General features: G+C 55.1%; 1 protein-coding gene across 1 annotated transcript in view; it reads right to left on the bottom strand.

Moving 5' to 3' along the window:
• The window catches only part of LOC122378498 (AF4/FMR2 family member 1-like), a 95,687-nt gene that overhangs the window by 31,731 nt on the left and 43,893 nt on the right, over positions 1–20,063 (bottom strand). The window contains exons 4-8 of the mRNA XM_043359609.1: positions 16,241–16,354; positions 15,547–15,622; positions 12,673–12,766; positions 9,956–10,060; positions 6,078–6,249 (exon numbers count right to left, since the gene is read on the bottom strand). Coding sequence (XP_043215544.1) covers positions 6,078–6,249; positions 9,956–10,060; positions 12,673–12,766; positions 15,547–15,622; positions 16,241–16,354 — 561 coding nt within the window. The remainder of the gene's footprint in view (positions 1–6,077; positions 6,250–9,955; positions 10,061–12,672; positions 12,767–15,546; positions 15,623–16,240; positions 16,355–20,063) is intronic.

The following is a 20,063-nucleotide window of genomic DNA, read 5'->3' as shown; positions in this document are numbered from 1 at the left end:
CGGCGGAGTTGCCTCTAGGCCAGTAGACGGACGATTTGGTGTGCTTCACCCCTCGGGCGGCCAGATACGCAGTGAACTCCCTGCTCGTGAACTGGGGCCCATTGTCCGTCACGATCTCGTCGGGATAGCCCTCTTTGGCCCACACAGTTGACAAGAACTTGATGACGTCTTCAGTCTCAGTCGATGACGTCAGGCAGACTTCCGCCCATTTGCTTCTGTAGTCAATCAGAGTGATGGCGTAACGGGCAGTCGCTGGTGCTCCGTTGATTGGACCAACGATATCCATTCCCAGTTTCGACCAGGCGCGGTCCGGCAGGTCGACTGGCTGCATGGGCGCAGGGCGTGCGCGCTGGGAGAGGACTGCGTCGCTGTGCTGGCAGCGCTCGCAACTTCGGCACAGCTCCTCCACCTCACGGTTGATGCCGGGCCACCACGCCAGATTCCGCAGCGCCTGTTTCATGCGGACGATTCCGTCGTGCGCGCTGTGCGCCAGCTCCAGGTATCTGCGGCGGAGCTGAACGGGCACAACAACTTGTTGGGCTCCTCTCAGGATGACGTCGTCGTTGCGCACCCACAACTCGTGTCTCATCTTGAAGTACGGCTGGACTTCACCCGGGCAGGCCTTGGCGCTGCTCGGCCAGCCGCGCTTGATCTGATGACGCAGCTGCTGCAGCTCAGGATCAGCAGCTGACGCGGTGCGGACGTCTTGCTCGGTCAGCACGCTCTCTTCATCTGTCAGAAGAGCGATCACCTCTTCTTCAGCGGAGCTGTCTTCATGCAGGTCCGCTTCTTCGGCAGGAACTGGCATCCTGGAGAGGGCGTCTGCTGCAGGAGTTAGGTTCCGGCCAGGCACGTACTGGACTGTGTACGCATACGGCAGCAGGCGTGCCTGCCAGCGCGCGATCCTCGCGCCCGCTCTCCCCGAGAAGCTGGGCGAGAGCAGTGTCTGCAGCGCCGAATGATCTGTGCGGAGAGTGAACGGACGTCCCCACAGATACAGTTTCCAGTGTTCCACGGCGAGAACAGCGCTCAGTGCTTCCAGCTCAGACACTGAGTAGCGCTGCTCGGTAGGGGTGAACGCCCGAGACCAGAATGCTACGGCGTTTTCTCCTCCATCGGCGCTCAGCTGCGTGAGTACAGCTCCAGCGCCCTTGCCGCTGCCGTCGGACGTGACGAATGTAGGCAGGCTCTGGTCGAACGGCTTCAGTGTCGGGCTTGCAGCTATCTTCAGCTTGACCTCGTTGAAAGCTCGGTTCGCTGTGTCGTCCCAGACGAACTTGGTGCCCTTCTTCAGCAGCCGGTACAGTGGATGGACGGTCTCGGCGTACCCAGGGACGAACCTGAGGAACCATCCACACATCCCCAGGAACGACTTCAGCTCCTTGGCGTTCTCCGGCGGTGGTGCGTCAGTCACGGCCTTGATCTGTGACTGCAGTGGTGTGACTCCCGACGCAGACAGCGTGAAGCCACAGAAGTCGACAGCTGCTTTGCTGAACACAGACTTCTCTCTGTTGACTGTCAAGCTGGCCTCCTTCAGTCGGGCCATGACGCGCCGAAGACGGTCGTCGTGTTCTTCCTGTGACACTCCCACGACCGCGACGTCGTCCATGTAGTGAACACATCCCGGGATGCCGTCCAGCAGGTTGTCCAGCAATCTCTGGAACGCAGATCCTGCCGAGACCAGACCAAACGGAACCCTCGTGAACCGTCGTAGGCCTCGGTGAGTCAGGAACGTGGTGAGCTGACGGGAAGCAGGCTCCAGCTCCAGCTGATGGTATGCGCTCTGCAGGTCGATAACTGTGAAGATGTTGCCCTTCAGCTGGTCTTGGAGCTCCTCTGCCGTCGGCAGGGGATGAACTTCGGCGATGACCTGTCGATTCAGGTCCCTGAGATCCACGCAGATGCGCAGCTTCCCGTTCCTTTTCCTGCTGACGACCATCGGGTGAACCCAGTCGCTGACTTCGACCGGTTCGATGACTCCTTCCTCCTGGAGTCGGTCCAGCTCGCGGCTGACCTCTTCACGAACAGCATACGGGAGTCGGCGGAGCTTGTGACGCACCGGTACAGCATCAGGACGGAGAACAATCCTGTGCTGGTAGCCACGGACTGTCGTCAGTGAGCATATCTCGCCAGGGTCGGGCTGAGACGGTGGCGGTTCCGGGACTTCTGCGCTCCCAGTGACCGCCAGCTGATCGATTGCCCCACTCGCGGGGTGCAGGTTTACGTCCAACTGCTTCAGCAGGTCCAGTCCCATGACGGCTTCTTCACCGTCGGAATCTATGATGAAGAACTCTGTGTTGGCTCGCCGTCCACGGTAGGTCACCAGCGCTGGCAGCGTGCCAAGCACTTGAAGCTGGTGTCGACCAAAACCGAACAGACGAGCAGACGTTCTATTGAGACGACTGCCTTTGAAGAGTCGTCTGGCGATGCCGAGTCCTAAAGCGGACACCGTGGCACCCGTGTCAACTTGCAGATTCACGGTCTGCGTGATACCTGGTACCTCCATCTGTACTTCGCACATCATCTTATCGGTATTTGGTACGGCGCAGCAGAGAACAGTCAGCTCGTGACACCTTCTGTCGTCGTTCCGTTCACCAGACCAGCAGACCACGGCAAAGTGACCCGTCCGCCCACACTGCCTGCACGTGGCACCGGTAGCGGGACACCGACCGCGCTCATTGTGCTGGCGCCGACCGCAGCTGGGGCACGTGTCCGGTTGCAGCTGGGCAGGTCCGGGGCGACGGTCGGCTTGCAACTGGGCAGGGGCGAGGCGGCGGTCGTCTTGCCGCCGGGCGGGTCGCCAGGGCCGGCGCCCGCGGCGCTGACGAGCGTCAGATATCTGATGCAGTGACTGCGCTCCGTCGGCGGCGGGCCGCGCCGGCCCGGCCATGGCGGTCGCCTCGCGTCGGGATCGCTCGAATGCCTCGGCGATCTCCAGAACGCGGTCCAGGGTCAGGCCCTTATACTGCAGAAAACGCTCGCGGAGAATCGGATGCACTGTTGCTTCCACGACTTGGTCACGTATCATTGCGTCTGTCATTTGTCCAAACGAGCAGTTTACTGCCAGGCGGCGCAGCGCCGCCACGTAGTCGGCCGTCGGCTCGTGCGACTCTTGCCGTCGCTGCCGGAAGAAGAACCGCTCCGCGATCACGTTGACCTGAGGTTCATAAAACTCGGCGAGCTGCCGCTCAGCCGCATGGAACTCGTCTTCGTCTTCTCTCCTCGGCTGGACCGGTAGGGTACGGTACACCCGTTGCGCCTCGGCGCCGACACAGTGCAGAAGGAGAGCCGTCTTCCTCTCCGTGCTGTAGGCCTCACCTCCCAGGGCAGTCAGGTAGTTGTGGAAACTGAAAATCCAGTCACTCCAGGGCAGTGCTGGTTTTCCTGGTCTCGCCAGGAACGGAGTTGGCGGCGACACCCCCTCGACGTTCATCGTCGGTAGTATTCAGGATCTCATCCTCGTCGCCAGATGTAGTGTCCACCGCCGTCTCCGGATTCCGATGTATTCTCACAAACTCGCGGTGCAAAACACTAAGGCACTGTCGTGCTGTGCGGCCGGGCGGAGCCTCTCGACTGCTGGCTCTGACTGGAGCCGAGCAGGGTGCGGCCGCCTCACACTCGTATTACCGGGGGCCCGATGCCGAGCCTCGGACACCCGATGCACTAGGTACTCGATACACTACAACGAGGCCTCCTATCTAGAGAATGAGTGCAAGAAAGCAGGTCCTGCAAAAATGTGGCGTGTGTTGAAGCCGATTATAGGCGACAAAAAGGGAGCTTGTGGTGTACCGCACGTCACACCAAACGCACTAAATGCATTCTTCTCTCAGATGGGGCGAGAGACTGCCAATAGCGTGCCAGTACCGTCTCGCACCCAGCCGGTGAGACTGCCACGGGTCCATACCTGTCAGTTTAAGGTGGATACTGTGGACATTGATACGCTGATGACTGTCGTGCACAGCATGAAACCATCGACAGCCACGGGTCTTCAGGGTATAAGTGTGCAAATGATGCAGAAATTCTTTTATGGTATCGGGCCTGTCTTGCTCAATATTATCAACTCTAGTCTGTCTAGTGGCGAAATACCAACGGCATGGAAACATGCAGTCATCACACCGTTACCCAAAACACCCAAACCGTCGCAACCGTCTCAGTATCGCCCTGTGTCTGTACTGCCAGCTCCAATGAAAGTGATTGAGCGCGTCGTGCAGCAACAGCTGGCTCAATACTTCAGAGACAACGGTCTGTTCACACACCACCAGCATGGCTACAGGGCGTCGCACTCTACAGAGACCGCTTTAGCTGTAGTGACTGAGCGCATTTATCGAGCGATGGACGGAGGCAGTGTTAGAATTTTAGTGTTGCTCGACCTGTCTAAATGTTTTGACAGCGTAGACCACCAGCGATTACTCACGAAGCTAGCACTGTATGGCATCGATGTGACTTGGTTCGCGAGCTACTTGGCCGGCCACTCTCAACAGGTCAAAGTCAGTGCGGGTGAGGGAGAGCCGATCATGTCCGACACTTTACCCAATGACAGCGGTGTATCTGTATACCAGGGCGGTTCTCTTAGTTGCATTCTATACGCCATCTATGTGAATGATATTGGGCTTTACGTTGATGATGTAGAAGTTATTCAGTTCGCGGACGATACCCAACTTCTTATAACCGGACCAAAGAAACATCTTAACGCGATGATCACAACTCTCGAACGCGCTCTCGATCAACTCGCAAATTGGCTCAATGAAAACCGGCTGAAGGTCAATGCCGCGAAAACGCAAATGATACTTTTCGGAACGAGAGCGATGCTGAAAAACCAGCCGAAGATATCGGTAAACTTCTGCGGCACAGCCATCGAGGAATCCCGCGTAGTTAAGAATTTAGGACTCTATATGGATAGGCACCTGACATACGTAGATCATGTAGACCACGTGGTAGGAAAATGCAGTGGCATTCTGGTTGCGCTGACGCATGCAAAGCATAGCCTTCCAAAAACCTCGCTCAAGCCACTGGTCAGCGCTCTGGTTATGTCTGCCGTTAGATACTGTTTGTCCATCTATAGCACGTGCACAAAAACAGAACTCCATCGCATACAGAAAATCATACATTTTGGAGCGAGAGTGGTCAGCGGAAAGAAAAAGTTTGAACATATTTCTGGAGTGCTCAAAGACCTCAAATGGCTAACAGCATCTCAACTTGCTCAATACCACCGCGTCCAGATGGTCAGCAAAGTGCTGGCATCAGAGCTTCCCCAGGCATTACACGATATTATCACGGACGCAGACCGCCAACACGGACACGACCACCAGACACGACAGAACAATCGGCTGAGACTACCAGCCATTCGAACAGAGACTGGTAGGCGCCAGCTTGCGTATAGTGGCGTACAAATGTACAATGATGTGTGCCAGGGCAGAAGAGATCACGACTCATTCAGGAAAGCACTCTACCGATTTGTACGGCGTGAACCGGACTAAAGAGTTGAGCCATGCGTGTATGCATGTGTCTCCAATTTTATGTGGATGGATGTTGGTGTGTGGTACATGTGTTATCCTATTTTTAGTGCAATTTTACCAACCGGACGTGCGCAAGTGAAAACCCGAAATTGTCGGATCTTGAGCGAAATAAATGTCTATGTCTATGTCTATGTCAGGACGTGACCCTCCCCAGGACGTGACCCTCCCCAGGACGTGACCCTCCCCAGGACGTGACCCGCCCCAGGACGTGATCCGCCCAGGGCGTGGCACGCCCCAGCGCGGCGGTCGATTTCATAAAAGGACGGTAAATACAACTGACGCAGTTGTCCACCCATTCTGCTCCATTTTACGCCCGAGCAGTTTCATAAAGTACTGCGGATAGAGCCACATGATGTTAGTAACTACAATTTAAGCAGTGGATGTAGTAAAATACAGCCCAAAACAAACAAAAACATACAATTGACACATAGTACGCCCTCGGATCCTAATAAACCGCCCACTCCTAAGAGGGTGTGGCTTCTTGGGGCATAAAATACACCCTGATGTAAAATGCTACCAAGTTTATGGCGTCGGCCCCCGGTTGTGACCCGGCGTACGTACCTTGTTCTCCATGCCTGAGCGGTGGCTGGCGGACGGTGAGCGGGCCCGCGGCGGCTCCTCGGCCGACTCAGAGTCCGACTCCGCCGAGTCGCCCGACTCCTCAGACTCTGTGGACGAGCCGCTCGAGTCGGGGAGGACGGCCGGAGCCTCCGGCGACGGCGACGGCTTTCGGCTGAAACGGGCCGCGGCTGTCAGTACCGAGATCAGAGACCAACGCTTACGTAAGAAAAAAATATTGTCATTCGACGAGTTGACGTCACTCGGACAACAACATCTACAGCCGGTGGTCGTCTCTGATGGCCGTTGATGCCCCACCACTAAAAAACATCCGGCCGAATAGGTCAGCATTGTCCGGCGCGGCTGGCCCTGTCCGTGTCCCAGCTGGCCCTGTCCGTGTCCCGGCTGGCCCTGTCAGTGTCCCGGCTGGACATGTCAGTGTCCCGGCTGGCCCTACCGTGTCTCGGCTGGCCCTGTCAGTGTCTCGGCTGGCCCTGTCCGTGTCCCGGCTGGCCCTGTCCGTGTCCCGGCTGGATATGTCAGTGCCCCGGCTGGATATGTCAGTGTCCCGGCTGAATATGTCGGTGGCGGAGCTCCCATCTGGATCTGTCGCTGCTCCCATCTGGATCTGTCGGTGCTCCCGGCTGTCAGTGCCGGATATCTCCTCAGACACTAACTGGTGTTGACCGCGCTGCCGTGGGCGCGCTGAACTGCGGTGGGTGGGCCTGCGTTTACACGCGGTGGGCGCGCTGAACTGCGGCGGGTGGTTATGGGTGGGTAACGGCGGGCGCGCTGAACTGCGGCGGGTGGTTATGGGTGGGTAACGGCGGGCGCGCTGAACTGCGGCGGGTGGGTTATGGGTGGGTAACGGCGGGCGCGCTGAACTGCGGCGGGTGGCCGGTGGGCGCGCTGAACTGCGGCGGGTGGCCGGTGGGCGCGCTGAACTGCGGCGGTTGGCCGGTGGGTACGCTGAACTGCGGCGGGTGGCGCGCTGAACTGCGGCGGGTGGCCGGTGGACGCGCTGAACTGCGGCGGGTGGCCGGTGGGCGCGCTGAACTGCGGTGGGTGGGTTATGGGTGGGTAACGGTGGGCACGCTGAACTGCGGCGGGTGGCGCGCTGAACTGCGGCGGGTAGCCGGTGGGCGCGCTGAACTGCGGCGGGTGGCCGGTGGGCGCACTGAACTGCGGCGGGTGGCCGGTGGGCGCGCTGAACTGCGGTGGGTGGGTTATGGGTGGGTTACGGTGGGCACGCTGAACTGCGGCGGGTGGCGCGCTGAACTGCGGCGGGTAGCCGGTGGGCGCGCTGAACTGCGGCGGGTGGGCGCGCTGAACTGCGGCGGGTGGGCGCGCTGAACTGCGGCTGGTGGCCGGTGGGCGCGCTGAACTGCGGCGGGTGGCCGGTGGGTCCACGTCTACACACGGTGGACAGAATACGCGCCTCCTGCAGCGACTGTCGCAGAGCGCCGTTTAATTATATACCGCCGAAGATTGATGCCTTGAAGCCGGCGGCCGTGGCAGAAATAGACAGCTATTTTGGTGACCCTCTCGACGTAGGATGCTTCAGCACGCGAGGCAGCAATCAGGACTGACCGAACGCTCCCCGACAGCAGACGGCAAGTGCTTCGTATGTATTTCTAGCTCCGCTGGGGGTGGGTGGTACGGCCACCGTCCAACTATGATGGAGCTCACAGGCTATCATTACACAGGAAATTACACAGGCGCAGGCGACACCCCAACTTCAGTAAGATTAGGTGCAAATAGATTTAACGCGCAGGGCATCGGCCCCAAAAGGGCTCGTCTCGGCATGGAACCGGGTAGCCCCGACCCGACCAGTGACTGACCTCAGACCAGTGACTGACCAGTGACCAGCGACTGACCAGTGACCAGTGACTGACCAGTGACCAGTGGCCAGTGACTGACCTCAGACCAGTGACTGACCTCAGACCAGTGACTGACCTCAGACCAGTGACTGACTTCAGACCAGTGACTGACCTCAGACCAGTGGCTGACCTCAGACCAGTGGCTGACCTCAGACCAGTGGCTGACCTCAGACCAGTGACTGAACAGTGACCAGTGACTGACCTCAGACCAGTGACTGACCAGTGACTGACCAGTGACTGACCAGTGACTGACCAGTGACCAGTCGGCCTGGTCGGCAGTTTCACTACCGGTCGGTGTTGCAGCGACAGTGGCCAGGGAATTGGTGACTGGCCGGCTCGTTCGCCGCCGGTCGGTGTCGGAGCGCCACAGGAATCTATTAACCCGCGCCCCGTAGGGCTACCGGCGGACCCTACCACCCGTAGGGGGGGGGGGGCCGTTTCGGCCCCCCCCCCTAAGATCTCGGAAAGTTACCGGCCGATTTTCAAAATTCAAACGGCGTTTGATAGCCCTACCCGGGAACTACCTTGTGACCAAATTTCATTGACCTAGGTCAAACCGATGATGTCACAGGTCAGGTCAAAGGTCAGATTTTCACCGTTCACAGGCAATTCAAGAAATGTGCTGTGAAATCGAGTAAATTGGTAATTTATTGAAAACCATCGATGGTATATTGTTCGTCAAACACATACTTTGCTATCTGAGGTCACTGATGCCAGGTCAGGTCACACGAGGTCAGGTCACCGGGGGTCACAATATGAATGTGTCGTGTGATACATGTTTTATGGTCCATTTTACATGACAAATGCGATTATGTGGGTTAGGCAGCCTTTGGGGCCAGCCTAGGTCACGTTTTGGTGAAGGTTAGGTCAAGGTCAGGTCAAATTAGGTCAAATTTCAAAGTTGATATTTTTGCATAAAATGGGTATCCATTCGATGCAGCTCGTCACGGGGAGTCTAATGGTGGTCTTTGCTCTACGAGTTCTAGAATTGCCAAAAATTGAGTTTGAAAATTTGACGTCATCATTTTTGAACAGTTTTTTCGCTATAACTTGGCCAAAAAACGAGGTATCGATCTGAAATTTGGTATGTAGATAGAAGACGGTAGGTACTGTCACATATATTCCGGTATTTTCGAAACTCAAAAAACTTTTTGGATTTTTTGGCTAATATGTCCAAAAAAATGCTTTTTTGATTTTTGGGGATCAAAACTCAAAAATTTCAAAAATCCGAGATAGCAGTTTTGTAGCCCTGTCAATTCTACACCTTTTATGTCTTGATCATTTTTCTGTATCTTCAAAGCTGTAGGCCTGACAGGTCTTTTCGCGAAGGTCTTTTTTCGGTCGAAAATGACAGAACATGACGTCACTCTGACGTCATTTGTGGCCAACCTATCACAGCCTCTGGAAAACTTTTCGGTCACAATGTGTAAAATTGATGCCCGGAGGGGTCCTGAAAGTTTGGTGGCGATATCTCCAGCCGTTTAGGAGATATCGACCGAAAAGGACAGGGGGGGGCCGTTTCGGCCCCCCCTACGGGGCGCGGGTTAATTGGTGATTGGACTGCGGCAGGTTCAGCTGGCTCGCTGCCTGGTCACATGGCCGGCGCCGGCGGCTGGTCCACTTTGTGAGCTAATGCAGCGGACCACTAGTTTTTGTCAGCTGAACAGTTGGTAAGTCAGCCTGTGCACTGTGCAATAGCGCACAGCGCACTGCTGTTACACCGGCGCACAAACACCCACTCGACTCTCCCTCCCCTCTCAGCGTTCTGAACTGATGCGGGTGGGCAGGGCTGTCGTTCACGACGGCAGTTCCCCTGCCACCGCCCAGTGGCACTCCTGTCGCAGACTCTGACCTGGTAGCTCGGCCCGGCTCGGCCGCTGGAGCGTGGCGCTCTTAAAGTTGGCAGATTGGGGCCGGTCTCGGCCCGGACGATTGACCTGACACTGACCTGCCACAAGTCACTGACCTGGTAGTGACCTGCCCCGGGTCACTGAGACTGACCTGCGGCGCTCGGACGCCGGGCGCGGCGGCTGACGCGCTGCCACCTCCCTGACTGCGGTCTCGTCCTCACTGTCATCCGAGACATCCAGGTCGTCACTCAGCGAACTGCAAACGCCAAAAGGTTGTCACACAGCGAACTGCCAACGCCAAAAGGTCGCCACTCTGCGAAATGGAAAGACCGAAAGAACATCGCGATTTCATGACAAAAAAACAAGGAAAAAATCCGGCCTGGCATGATTTCAAGCAGCAGGTCACAGGTCAAAGGTCGTTTGGTCATACACATTTCAGGGGATGTGTAAAATGAATTGCCTCGAGGGCACTAAAAATTTCGTCTCGATTGGCGTTTTTTTTTTAACGAGAGGTCATTCGTGAAAACCATGTGCGACCCCCCTCCCCCCATCCTAAGTGCTATGGTTAAATGAAGACGGCGGGTAAAGTTGGAGTGTTTAACGGTAATGTTATTGGGTGGGAATGAAGCTTTTAACTGTCACGACTGCTAAAACTCCGTGGCACATTAACCAAATTCAGCATCTCAAGTAGAACTAATTCCCAAATCAGCTGAATGGGCATATCCCCGGAGAGCGGCCGGCTGGGCCGCGAAGCTCGGTCGCCCTGGGCCGCGGATCTCAGTCCCGCTGGGCCGCGGATCTCGGTACTGCTGGGCCGCGGATCTCTGTCCCGCTGGGCCGCGGATCTCTGTCCCGCCGCGCTGGGCCGCCGTCAGCTGGGCGCGCGGCCGGTGGGTGCTTCCGCGATCGACCCGCCCCGCCCCGCTCATGGCCGGCGGCGGCACCGAGACTAGCCGTGTTGCCATGCAGCCCGCCGCCCACCGATACACTGATACAGCTCGTCAGCGGAGCTCCGGGAGAGCGGTGGGGCTCAGGTAGAGAGCGCACAGTGGGCCGATATGCCATTCTAGCGCGACAGGGCCTGAATCTTCGAACGGAACCCTCGTTTTTTTTTTTGCGAGTAATTCGCGTAAAAAGTGGCCGATTGCAATGAAACTTTCAGTACCCTCGCGATAATTAATTTCACAGCTAACCTGAAAATTTCATGATCCTGACCTTAATGATCTTTGACCTGTGACCTTCTTTCAAGACCATGTTTGGCCGGAATCGCGATTCAGCGTATGTCGGCTCGCATTAGCCGCGAGTTTGCCGTCTTTTCGTTGTTTAAAACGTTCAAGTATGGGGTATTATGTTGCTCCCATGCATTAGGGTGGGTGTCAAGGTCACCGGAAGGTCAGGTAAGGTCACTGACCTTTGATGACCTTGGTTCAATTTTTCGAGTTTTACATGTTTCTAGGCTAGTTTTTGGAGCTGAATTCGAGTCTACCAACCCTTTGAACATTTACTATGTAGCTTTGGTGCCTTCGTAACATGTTACGAAGCTGTCAGAGGCGTTTGCCACCTACTACAAATAGCCGGCAAAACCCTTACTGGTTGACCTGACCTGACCAGACCCGATCTGGCTTAAATGCATGAAGACATCATCTATGATCATAAATAACATTACAATTCGTGATCAGCACCCAAAAAACCCATAGCAGCCACCCTTTACGACATTCTAACAGGTCCCGATTTCCCCCACTTTTGGGTCATTGATTGACCTGACCTGGAAGATCAACCGATGACCTAGGACCTCACAAATGGGTATCATCAGCTTCCTCTTGTCACGGGTAACACGCTCGTCTTTTCCGCGAAGCTCTAGCTCGACCAGGGGCGAAACGGCAGGGGGTCCAACGGACCCCTTCTATACGTTCGCGGCTGGAAAAACACCACTAGGGGCGAGGGTTAAGCCAAATCTGAGGGCTTATTTCAGAAAGACCGCTAAAAGAGCAATTGAATGCACTTTTCCGCGACGATGTAGCTATATTGGTCCCCGAGGTAAGAGCCGGTTTTTCAAGAAATGTTGTTATATGCAACATTTTACCTTTGATGACCTCTGGTGACGTGACCTTTGACCTGACCTAGAAATGAATAATTACTCTATCTGGAAATTCGGGCGCTCTTTCGAATGCCACTTACTACGTGTCGCTATGTGGCCCAGGAGCCGAGTTAGAAGGGGAGTGAGTGTTCAATCAACACCTCCCGGCCCGGCGCGTTTGACGCCGAGCACCGGGCCGGCGCGGGTTTGGCTGTTTATGTTTGGCTGCTACATCCAAAGTCGCAAAAAGTCGCAAGAAATGACTGTTGGATCTTGTAGTGCGATGACTCATTGACATGAAGCGAGATTTTCGAAGCGGTACTTTGGTCTATTTGTGCGTGACATCAATTATGTGAAATTATATTTTCGTCTTTAAATCTTTGTGGTACAAGTACATCATAACCAAGTAAGAGTTCGCCATTTTCATGTGGTTATGTGTGTTCTGCAGACCCGAAGCTATCGTTTGATGTATATAAATGTGGAATTCCTCCTCAAATTGTGATTGTTTTCGTGGATCAAAGACACGCTGTCGAAGAGTGCAGGGGACGAGTTCGGTCCAAACGATTGCGAAGTTCGTGTTTAAGCTGAGTTTTCGCCATGAAATAGCCATTGTGTTGGAAAACAAAGACCACAGCAATGTAGTATGATCATTTTTGAACAAATTGGTATAGGTTTCATTGCACATCCACAAAGTTCGATTTTTTTACCCATGTCGTGCTAGACCTGGCGATCGGCCCAGTGTGGAGCGGTCCGGCTAGCCGGTAGAGCGGTGAGTCTGCGGGTCTACTCACGGTTTCGGTGCGTCAGGCGGCGGCGGGGGCTGCGAGGGCGGAGGGGGCGCCGCCACCGGCTCCTGGTCCGTCAGATGCACATCGAGGGGCGGAGCTGGAACCGAGAGCCCAGTCAGCGGGGACGATGTCGGCCGGGTGGGGACGGTGCGGCGGGCGGTGACCGGCCACCATCCCTCAACCGGCACGGCTCGTCGGAAGTTCGTTTTATGCTAAAAAGAAACGACATGTACCATTCGAAAGCTGACTGAGAGTTGATTCCAAAAATGCGATGGCCGAGCTATCGCCAATTTTCGCCGGGGGGGGGGGGGGGCGACAACGCCCCCGGGCCCGCAAGGGTTAACGGTCCACATCGCTATCAAAGTTATTCAGGATACCTGTTAAGAAAATTCATTGTTCTGCTAGATTAACAACATGTTTTAATTTACATTTTCTTATGCATATTTTGCTATGTACCGCTGCGCTCAATGCCGGCGCCGGGAAAGTTAGCGGGGTTTCGTTGTCAGAGACTGTACATACATACCAGTGACAGTGTTCGGCCCTGTGACCGGTCAAAAGCTTGCCCCGCCCCGCCCCGCCGGGCGCTACCTCACTCCAGCCCAGCTGAGGCCGGTACAACCTCTGACAGCTCAGCGCGGCCAGCTTTCCTTGTCTGGGCATAATGCCAGGCTGAATTGAGCAAAGTACACATAAACAAATGCAAATTCATACATGATGTGAAAAAGACAGAGCAACGTATCTTCCTCTCAGGTATCCTGAACCACTATAGTACCTTTAACTAACAAATATGACGTCTGTTAAGTAGGGCGACAGCCGAACGTCTCTTCCGTGGCCCGTCAGACAGCGGAGAGCGCCGGGTCTGCGAGTCGATAAGGGTCATTTCACGTTTTTGTGTGGCTTACTTTGATCCATCGTGACACTGAGTTGACGCGAGTTGTGTGATTGCTCCTTGTTGCCGGCTGTGAGAGACGCATATCAATATTTGAGAATATTTTTCCGTTGCGTGGTGCGTATTATTATTTTGGCATTCAGCTTTCACTGAAAAACATGCCTTTGATTTCAAGAATGTCCTGGACAGCTCGTTGAATGAAAAACTCATGTTTTTACAACAAGAAAAAAACAATTTTTGAAAAAGGCCATCGAAGGATTAAAATAAGTTAATTTTTGGAATCAGCTCACTGTCAGCTATCGAATAGTACACTTCATTTCTTTTGTGGATGAAATGACTTTCCGACGAACCGTGAAGGAATACTGATTCTGGAGCTCAAATTGAAGGAGACTCAGGTTTTAAAATCAAATAATCCGAACAAAACCCTTAAGATCACACATAGAATAGCACATCAACATGGTATGGATCTCTTTGTAGTTAATGCCTATTTCAGCCACCCACATCAACATGTATTATGTTCCTTATATATTACTGACCGGGCCGACGAAATTATTTGGAAACGAGGTTTGCAAAATTGACGTAGGCCCGAGTGCGAAGCACGAGGGCCGGAGTCAAATTTTGCAAGCCGAGTTTCCAAATAATTTCGTACGGCTGAGGTCAGTAAGATTTTTCCTACATGCCGCATACCTGCTAGGTTAGTTTCGACAGGTTTTGGTGACACTTTTATGCAATTGTTTTGTCCATATTTTCCTAACAATGATTGCACTACTGCTGTGGATAAAGCCTTAAAGGAAATTTATAGAAGAAAATGCATCAAAATACCTTACTTCAAAAAGAATCACGTCTGAAAATATCATCTCAGAATGGCACAACAAATGGATATCCAAGAAACATAATACTTGAATGATTTGCCAGACATAACAACAAGAAGAAGGTATAATATTCCTAGTGATTAAACGCGAATTTTCCCAGTGCTCTTGCAAGAATCTTTGCTTTATTTATTTCATCGTACTTTGCTGATATGCCCTATGGCTAAACGTTCGTTAAATACATTATATTTTCCATGTTTAACATGTTTGTTTCGAGGAAAGGACTACAACTGCCAAATAAAAACGCATTAACTCAGGCCCAAGGCATCAGTGGACCACTGGACATATCAAACGAAGATGAGACAACAAGCGATAACGGATTTCGACTAATAGGTGCATTCTTACCATAATTTCGGCTTTGTAACCAATACAAAATATTTCAAAACCCTTGATAAGCAGAGCAGATATTTACCAAAAAATATTAGTTTTCTAATTTTACGCGGCAAATATCATGCAATAATGATGTCAATTATACATTCCCTGTCAATTATACCTCCTCTCGACTAATGCGATAAACTGTAGTTTAGAGGTCATTGCCCTGGGCAGTAAACTCGGGCAGTAAACTTTTGTTTCCTGCCCGGCCTATCAAATAACATGGCATTTTGACACCGACAGTTTCTTGGTCATAGTTTTACTGTATGCCTGGCCTATTTAAATACATTAGCCTGAGGGGTGTGGTAATAACTGGTGTAAGCAAAGTGACCACGGTCAAAAACGAATTACCAAGTCAACATTTTGGGATGGCCTCGTTCAAAAAATGGCTAAGAGCTTCGGTCTAGACAATTATTTTATCGTTGGCATACAGTAAAATACATACCAAACTCGGCCGGTGATAAATTTTCAAGACCTCAGTCCTTACTGATTTTTGAACTCGGCCTTCGGCCTCGTTCAAAAATTCAGTAAGGACCTCGGTCTTGAAAATTTATTTACACCGGCCTCGTTCAGTATTGTATATTACTGCCCGGCTCGTGCTGTGCTTAAGACATACCCCGGCATGTAGGAAATTCAATTCATGCACCAACGGGAAGCGTTCCACCACAGCTGGGCGATTATGGCTGATATAACAAGCTGTCAGAGCAGGCCCGCCGCGGCCCGGCCTGGGGCCGTGCAGTGACTCACCGCTCTGCTCCGGTCGGTGCAGAGGCGTCACCGGCGGCCGGCCAGGTCTGTGCAGAGGCGTCACCGGCGGGCGGTCCTGTCGGCAGCCCAGACTCCCGTCAGCCACCGCCGCGCCCCGCGAAGCCACGCCGCACACAGCACCGACCCGCAGCTGTCAGCTACTCCCACTCGCCACTGGCTCACTGCACTGGCGCGCCGGCCCCGGCGGCCGGCTGACCGGGCCGGCGTGACCCCTGACCCCGGCGACCGCCCCGGGCCCGGCGCAGCCGCCCAGCGTCCCTAGGACACGGTACAGCGCCCCTAACCCGACCGGGCGCCCCCGACACCATACAGCGCCCCTGACCCGACCGGGCGCCTGATCCCGACCGGGCGCCCCTGACACGGTACATCCGGCCCCTGACACAGTACAGCGCCCCTGACCCGACCGGGCGCCCCTGACACCGTACAGCGCCCCTGACACCGTACAGCGCCCCTAACCCGACCGGGCGCCCCTGACCCGACCGGGCGCCCCTGACACCGTACAGCGCCCCTGACCCGACCGGGCGCCCCTGACACCGTACAGCGCCCCTGACACGGTACAGCGCCCCTAACCCGACCGGGCGCCCCTGACACCGTACAGCGCCCCTGACCCGACCGGGCGCCCCTGACACGGTACAGCGCCCCTGACCCGACAGGGCGCCTGATCCCGACTGACCTTGGCCGCCGGGAAGAGGAAAGGCTCCGGCTGTGTCTTGAGCGGAGTGATGGGGACCACGCCTGGCACGCGCATCTCCTGCAGGATGGTCTCCAGGTCTCCAGGCACGGGCCCCTGCAACACAAGGAGCGGTCCCGGTCACCGCGGTGCAGTCCCCAGACACTGGCGGATCCAGGGGGGGGGGGGGGCACACCAGGTCACGGAGCCAAACCTAGAGTACCCCCAAATCCCGTTTTCTCATCGGATTTAGACCACTTATTTTTCGTCACAGCCCTGAAAGAATGATTTTATTTTTAAAAACTTCGTTTTGCACGTGAAACGTGCATAAGGGGCCAACCACAAGCATCGGGAATAGTCCATATTTGGTAGAAGGAATAAAGCTACCCTTTTAAATTACCGCATGTAAATTGGTCAAGTGGTTGCTGAAATATAAGCCTCGCAAAAACGTACGCACGGCCGGCCGGCCGCTCATACTCAGACATTTCTGTTAAAGGGACTATCCCACCTTTAACATGGGGTTTGAGTTGAGATAGCCAAGTTTGCGGCGAGGTTCAGAAACCACTATCTATCTAGGTTGCAACCCCCGCGGCCTCTTGGTGTTGAAGAAATTCGTTCCCTTCATTTGAAAATGGGCCTTGTACAAGGCCCTATCTTCAACATGGAGCGACCGTTAGTGTGACGTCACCTCGTTTAGTCATTCTGATTTAAATGGGTTTGTTCGTTGAAAAATCGCTTAAAACTTGGTCTGAACTTTGTTGTGGTGCCTACAGAGTAAAAAGAATCAGCTATATGACAGTAATGTGGCCTGGGGAAGGAGGTAATTTTGGGCTGTGACGTCACATATTTGAAAGTTTGTGTTTGGAATATGGGAAGCCTAAGATGTTTAATGAAAAACAAATGCCAAAACCGTGTTCCTGGTCATCCAATCTATAAAGTCGGGCACAATTTAACTGGTTTAAACAACATTTTAGAAGGTGGGATAGTCCCTTTAATCTAAGAAAGACTACTAGCTTCCCTGCCTCCGTAATTACATGACCAGTATAACGCCTTTTGGGGCGACTAACGGAGCGAGCGAGAGGGTGAGCCTTGCACGTGCGAAATTTCGAGAGGGTACCTCCAACTGACTTGTGCACGGCACCCTACTAACCGGTCTCTAGCGATGTGCCAAATTTTAGCACCCATCGGCGCAGTCGTTCTCAAGATCTGGAAGCGGCACACTGCACGTGCGCACGTGCAAAATGGGTCCCAACTGACTTGTGCACGGCACCCTACTAACTGGTCCCTAACCGTGTACCAAATTTGAGCACCATCGGTCCAGTCGTTCTCGAAATCTGGAAACGGCCCCTGCACGTGCGCACGTGCAGCAGCACCCTAACTCTGGCAGATGGATATGCAGTGCCTTCCTACATGCCAACTTTCAGCGCAATCGGCCAAGTAGTTACCGAGATGCAACTATTACAAAACTGACACCTCTTCGCTTTGCACGTGGCACGTGCATAAGGGGTCACCCACATGCATCGGGAATAGTCCAATACTTGGTAGAAGAAATAAAGCTAGCCTACAAAAATTACCGCATGTAAATCGGTCAAGTGGTTGCTTAAGCCTCGCAAAAGCGTCCGCACGGCCGGCCGGCCGCTCATACTCAGAAATTTCCGTTAATCTAAGGAAAGACTCCGCTCGCATCGCTCGCTCCATAAAAATCTAAACAAATCGAGACGACATAGTCACCTGTCTTAGTGGCGACAGGGCACGCAATGCGGCCACGAGCTTGGCGGAGAGCTTTATACGCCATAGCTTCTGAATTTGCAATATATATTATTGTCAGTGTCAAGGCATGACAGACGCATGAATGCACAGTGCACACTGCACACTCCACAGCTAAGCCCAAACGTCAGTGCCCATATAGGTAAATGGTATAAAACCAGTCTAACCACTAACATGCAATAAAGCATCGATCAAGTGGAATTTAGAGTGCCTTAGCGCCGCAGCAGGCAGCGGGTGTCATTGAGCACCCTGCGGCGGTCGTACACATGGGGCGGGACGGGTGCAGCAGGCACCCGCCGGGTGCGGGACAGGGGTGCGGCGGACACACGCACGCTATCGATCCCGTGTCGAGGAATCGCAGCTCAGTGGCACCCTGCGGAGGGCCCGGCGGCGGCGGCGCAAACGAGCCGCCATACAGCGGCACAGTGCCGAGTTCAGCAGCACCGAAACGTCAGCGGGGCAGCGGCCGCGCGCACACAGCAGCCCGGCCGGCGCAGCCATCAACTAGACCCTCACTCAGAGTTGCCGCCGCCTGCTATTTTCCCAGCGGTGGCATTGCAGCCGATAACACCATTCGAGCATGGAGGAAGTGGGTGGTAAATACAGTACAGATACATCAAATGTGCATCTGCAGGCTACCTGGGCACTGCGGGTGGATCCCGGATACTGTGAATACTGCGGGTGGATCCCGGATACTGCGAATACTGCGGGTGGATCCCGGATACTGCGAATACAGCGGGTGGATCCGTCACCGCCGGGCCGGGGTCTGGGAGAGCGGCCATCGATCGGAGACTGCCGGCGCGGGGAAATTAATCGAGTCGTCGCGGCCCGAACCGCCGCCGCGACCAGGGTCGACGTCGCAGCGGAGCTGTGCGCTCTCAACGGACAGCGAGCCTGCACCTCTGCGGGTGAGCAGACGTCGACACAGAGTCTGTCGACGTCTCGACGAGGGGCGGGGAGGGAGGGGCCCGACGAGGGGCGGGGGCTCAGCATGCCAGAGCCAGCTCCTAACAACGGACAGACGGACAGAGTTGTCAGTGGAGCCATATCTGGCCGAAAGTATGGGTGGCTGAATTGCCGTCCGTCCGCCGACTGCAGGCGCGCGACTGCCGTCCGTCCGCCGACTGCAGGCGCGCGACTGCCGTCAGTCCGTCGACTGCAGGCGCGCGACTGCCGTCCGTCCGCCGACTGCAGGCGCGCGACTGCCGTCCGTCCGCCGACTGCAGGCGCGCGACTGCCGTCCGTCCGCCGACTGCAGGCGCGCGACTGCCGTCCGTCCCCCGACTGCAGGCGCGCGACTGCCGTCCGTCCGCCGACTGCAGGCGCGCGACTGCCGTCCGTCCGCCGACTGCAGGCGCGCGACTGCCGTCCGTCCGCCGACAGTGCAGGCGCGCGACTGCCGTCCGTCCGCCGACTGCCGTCCGTCCGCCGACTGCAAGCGCGCGACTGCCGTCAGTCCGCCGACAGTGCAGGCGCGCGACTGCCGTCAGTCGGCAGGGTCCGCGAGCCGCCCCATGACCCGAACCCCGGGCAGGTGAGCCGGCGCGGCGCGGGGGCGACCCTCAGCACACGGCTCAGAGAGCCTCACAAACAGCCTGGACTGCCGCAGCAGGCGGCTGGATCCAGGATACTGCGGATACTGGGGTGCCGCGGTGGGAGGCAGGGTCCAGGATAATGTGGATACTGGGGTGCCGCGGTGGGCCGGAGGGTCCAGGATGCTGCGGATACTGGGGTGCCTCGGCGGGCGAGAGGATCCAGGATACTGTGGAAATTGGAACGACGCCATCGCAGAGAAATAGTGTGCCACGTACTGCTGCACATCACAGCTCCTTGCAAGAATTTCATGAGCTTATGAGTGGCGGCCCCAAGGCCCCAAAATATCAGAGAAACAGCTATGTAACCAGCGCATGACTGGGGTATTTTCCATAACGCGAGTGTCTGGGGGGAAGGGACTCTACAGAGGCCCCCTCCTATCTCCGAAACTTGACCTCGACGTCACCAATGACGTCACAAGTCAGGTCAAAGTAAAAATTATCAGCATTTTGGTTTGTTCACAATT

The sequence above is a fragment of the Amphibalanus amphitrite genome, unplaced genomic scaffold (genome assembly GCF_019059575.1).
Source record: "Amphibalanus amphitrite isolate SeventyFive unplaced genomic scaffold, NRLGWU_Aamphi_draft 000060F_arrow, whole genome shotgun sequence".
In the NCBI taxonomy this organism is placed as follows: Eukaryota; Metazoa; Arthropoda; class Thecostraca; order Balanomorpha; family Balanidae; genus Amphibalanus; species Amphibalanus amphitrite.
The sequence above is the reverse complement of the archived record's forward strand: the minus strand, read 5'-3'. Positions and strand labels throughout refer to the sequence as shown.